This window comes from Phaseolus vulgaris, chromosome 3 (assembly GCF_000499845.2).
Source record: "Phaseolus vulgaris cultivar G19833 chromosome 3, P. vulgaris v2.0, whole genome shotgun sequence".
Lineage (NCBI taxonomy): Eukaryota > Viridiplantae > Streptophyta > Magnoliopsida > Fabales > Fabaceae > Phaseolus > Phaseolus vulgaris.
This window is the reverse complement of record NC_023757.2, coordinates 11,542,415-11,546,784: the sequence shown is the minus strand read 5'-3', so window position 1 is coordinate 11,546,784 and position 4,370 is coordinate 11,542,415. Positions and strand designations below refer to the sequence as shown.

The 4,370-nt window shown below is 50.4% G+C and overlaps 1 protein-coding gene across 1 annotated transcript; it reads left to right on the top strand.

Annotated features, from left to right (window-relative positions):
• The first annotated feature begins 2,179 nt into the window (after positions 1 to 2,179).
• On the top strand, positions 2,180 to 2,785 carry LOC137839111 (uncharacterized). Its single transcript, XM_068648241.1, has one exon. The coding sequence runs from the start codon at positions 2,180 to 2,182 to the stop codon at positions 2,783 to 2,785; it is 606 nt and encodes a 201-aa protein (XP_068504342.1).
• The last annotated feature ends 1,585 nt before the right edge of the window (positions 2,786 to 4,370 follow it).

Genomic DNA, 4,370 nt, shown 5'->3' with positions numbered 1-4,370 from the left:
GACGTAGACGCACGAAGACGTATTTGGTCAACTGGAAGGAACAATATTTATATATTGTCCAGACCAGTCCTCAGTCATCGACCCAGAGACTAACCTCAGACATCGCACACCGATGCTTGGTGACAGGACGGGGGCCATGAGGTGGACCACAGACGCACTCACCGGGGGATTGGTTAGTCTTTTGGGCATTGGTATTCTGAGCCCGATGTGGATATCGATATCGGACCTCGCCAATAGAGGGAGAAAATCGGACATCAGTCATCTAAATGTTGTAGAGGGCCACGTAAGATGGGCCCTAGAGTTTTTTAAGATAACAGGTAAAGAAAAGAGATATGTGGGAAGCCTAAGTCACGAGGGATCTATGCATGTGGTGTGTATGACGCATGAAGGCGCAACACGTGTGGATAATCCTAGGAGGCGTTATGGCCCATTAGGGTTAGGATTTCCATGGAAAGCTGCATGCATGGCACGTGAATACTTAGGGCACCCACGAAGCAGATGGCGCTAGAGAATAGGTGCACAAGTTGGTACCCAAGCGGCCACTCTGGTTAATCGCTGCACTTCAGTTAAGGAAGGTTCCATGTGCTAGATACGCTAAGATTACCTAAATAGTGGCGTAGGGAAATTTTCCAAGGAACCCTAGATAAGGGTAATAACACAAAGGTAAACCCTAGTTTCAACCTCTATAAAGGGTGCCAAGAACCCTAGTAAGGTACGCAGTGTCTAAGACTGAAGCTAATATACACACTTGGTGTTTTTTTGCCCTAATACTGACTTGAATGTCGTAGTGTAAACAGATGCTAGGGCGCCCCTTTGTCTTTGCAGGGAGAGGTTTCTTGATCAAGAAGGTACAATTCTCAGGCAAGATTGAAGGGCCAAATCAGCTGTTGGTCAACCGGCGAAGCGAGTCAACAGGCAAGAACATTTGGCACCCACCGTGGGGCTCGTTAAATCAAGGTCCCACTCGCAATCACGTTATGAGTCTTTACTAGCAATATGAGGAGTACGAGGCAAGGCACCGCTGGATCCGCAAGAACTGTGCTCCCCGGAGGGGACAACGTTACCACACAACAAATATTGGATACGATGCGTGCCCTCCAAGCAGAAGTAGCGGCATCACAAGCGGACAATGCAAAACTGCCCAGAGCCAATGAAGAACTGCGTAGGGATCTGCAACAAGTAGGGGAACACACAACGAACGAACGTGCGCCACCAATACCACTTAGGGCACGTCCCATGCTGTTCTCACGAGCGATCATGAATACGGCGTTACCAACAACGTCTCTAGGCCCGAAAGTCTCACGGCGTTCCACACTTAAATGATGCTCACAGGAGGGTCTGACGTTGTGTACTGCAAGATGCTTATGAGCACGCTGTCAGGCGTGGCGTTGGAATGGTTTGTTAGCCTTCCAGACGAACACATCACCACCTTTGACCAATTTGCAACACTGTTCAGGAAGTAGTAAAGGACTACCTGAACAGGTTTGGGGTCCAAGTGGTGAGATTGAAATCTACTGATGAGGCCATGACGGTGCATGCCTTTGTCAAAGGAATGTTGCGTGGGACTTTTAGTGAGTCACTACTAAGGTTCTACCGGAAGACGTTCACGGAAATTAGACGTCGAGCGTTGGCACACATCGCCGCAGATGATTGAGTAACACAGAAACAAGGCCTTGTCGGTCCTGTTTGACCTCGTGCGGCAACACGATCTCAACCTATGAGGGTGCACGAGGCAACCACGAAGAAAAAGGGGGCGGAGAAACCCTATGAGCGGGCCCAGGTGAGAACGCGCGCACGAAGGGACCCGCCTCCGAAGCATAATTTTCGAGTGGAACTCAAAGAGTTGATCGCTATCCTGAACATAGCGGCAAGGCTAAAGGTACCGGCAAAGACCGACCGAAGAATGGGGCCCAACAAGAATGCTTGGTGTGAGTTTCACCAAGCGAACAAACACTACATAAGAATTGCCTGGCCTTGGCACACCAATTAGATGAGCTGGTAAAAGAGCAGTGTCTTGAAGGATTATCTTCAAGAGTCACAGAATGATCAGGTGTTGGTGGCTGCAGGGACGGATCAAGGGCACGAGGTGCCTATCCATGGGGAGGTTAACACTATCTCAGGAGGGTTCTCAGGGGTAGGGTGTACTGCCTCCCAGTGAAATAAGTACGCACGAGGCATAATGGCGGTAGAAGTACAACAGGTGGACCAAACCCCCGATGTCGACCTGGTCTTCACGAAGGCCGACCTCCGAGATGTCATACCCCATGACAATGACCTAGTAGTGATTTCACTAGTCACAACAGGAATGAAGGTGCACCGCGTCCTCATGGACCAAGGAAGTTCAACTGACGTGATGTTTTTTACGACCTTCAACCAGTTACAATTGTCCACGGACCGGTTAAGGCCCTGCACCGAATGTTTGTATGGTTTTGTAGGGGACCAGGTGGAGGTTCGTGGGCACATCGAGTTAAGGAAGACATTCACGGACGACACGACTTCGCACACTACCAACATTAGGTATCTCGTTGTTAATGCTCCTTCAGCCTACAATATACTGTTAGGTAGGCCAACTTTAAACAAGATAGGAGCAGTCGCCTCCACTAGGCATATGAAGATGAAGTTGCCTTCCCTTGAGGGTGCAGTGATCACCATTAAGTCCGACCAAAAGGAGGCGAAGAAGTGCTACGAAAACAACCTCAAAACGAAAAGAGGAGTATTTGCTGTCACTATCAGATCCCCGAGTGAAGACGGAGTGACCCGCGTAGAGATCGCCTGGGAGATCTGACCTGAGCCCACGGGAGGCGTGGTGGAGAGGGAGATTGGCGGAAAGACGTTAAAACTTGGGCGGTCCTTGAGCCAAGAGTTGCATGATCGGGTTGCTGAGGTCATAGCACGACACCTTGACGCATTCGCATGAACCGCTGCTGACATGCCCGGTATAGACCCTGACTCCCTATGTCATTGTCTCACCATGGAACCCAAGGTCCGACCTGTCCGCCAGAGAAGGCGAAAATTCAACGAAGAAAGGCGTCAGGTCGTGCGAGAAGAGACAAAGAAGCTATTGAAGGCCAACCACATCAGGGAAATTCAGTACCCCGAGTGGCTAGCTAATGTGGTACTAGTAAAGAAGGCCAGCGGAAAGTGGAGGATGTGTGTTGACTTCATGGACCTCAACAAGGCCTTACCCATTGCCAGTATTGAGGCTTTGGTGGACAGTGCCTCCGGATGCAGGCTACTTAGCTTCCTAGATGCATTTTCTGGTTACAACCAGATCATGATGCACCCGAGTGACGAATGCAAGACCGTGTTCATGACGGAACTGTCTTGCTATTGCTACAAGTTCATGCCCTTCGGGCTAAAGAACGCAGGGGCCACCTACCAGCGATTGATGGACAGGGTGCTAGACCCCATGTTTGGGCAGAATGTCCAAGCATACGTAGATGACATGGTGGTCACCTCCCAGCAGAAGGAGCAGCACGTAGTGGACCTGGAAGAGTTGTTCACCACGATAGCGAAGTACAGGCTAAAGTTGAACCCGGAGAAGTGCGTGTTCAGAGTTGAGGCGGGTAAGTTCTTAGGTTTCCTTCTCACTGAGCGTGGGATAGAGCAAATCCCGAGAAGTTCGCTGCTATAATAGCCATGAATAGCCTGATCTCGGTGAATGAAGTGCAACAGTTGACAGGGCACATGGCCGCCCTGTCCAGATTCGTATCGGCATGAGGAGACAAGGGGCACCCTTATTTCCAGTGCCTGAAGAGAAACAGTAGGTTCGTATGGACCCGGGAGTGCAAGCTAGAGTTAGGTACCCCACTCCGCTTATACTTTGCAGTTACAGAGAAGGTGATCTGTTCGATCCTGTTGTAGGAGCGAGACCAGGTGCAAAGGCCAATCTACTTCGTCAACAACGTATTGCAGGGGCCAGAGGTGAGATACCAGGCCTTAGAAAAAGCAGCCCTGGCAGTAGTATTTTCAGCGAGAAGACTTCGCCACTACTTTCAGAGCTTTACCGTGATAGTAATGACAGACCTTCCCATCCGCAAGGTCTTGCAAAAGCCAGATGTGGTAGGCAAAATGGTGCGGTGAGCGGTAGAACTGTTCGAGTTTGACGTGCAGTATGAGCCTAGGGGGCCCATTAAGGGCCAAGTTTCCGCTGACTTTGTGGTAGAACTCTCCTCGGCCGCCACACACCAAGAAGAAGCGGGTTTTAGATGGGTGCTTTCTGTGGACGGTTCCTCAAATCAACAAGGTAGCGGGGCTGACGTTATCTTGGAAGGACCAGATGGGTTGCTGATCGAGCAGGCCCTACGATTTGCTTTCAAGGTCAGTAACAACCAGACCGAATATGAGGCCCTGATCGCTGGAATGCTGTT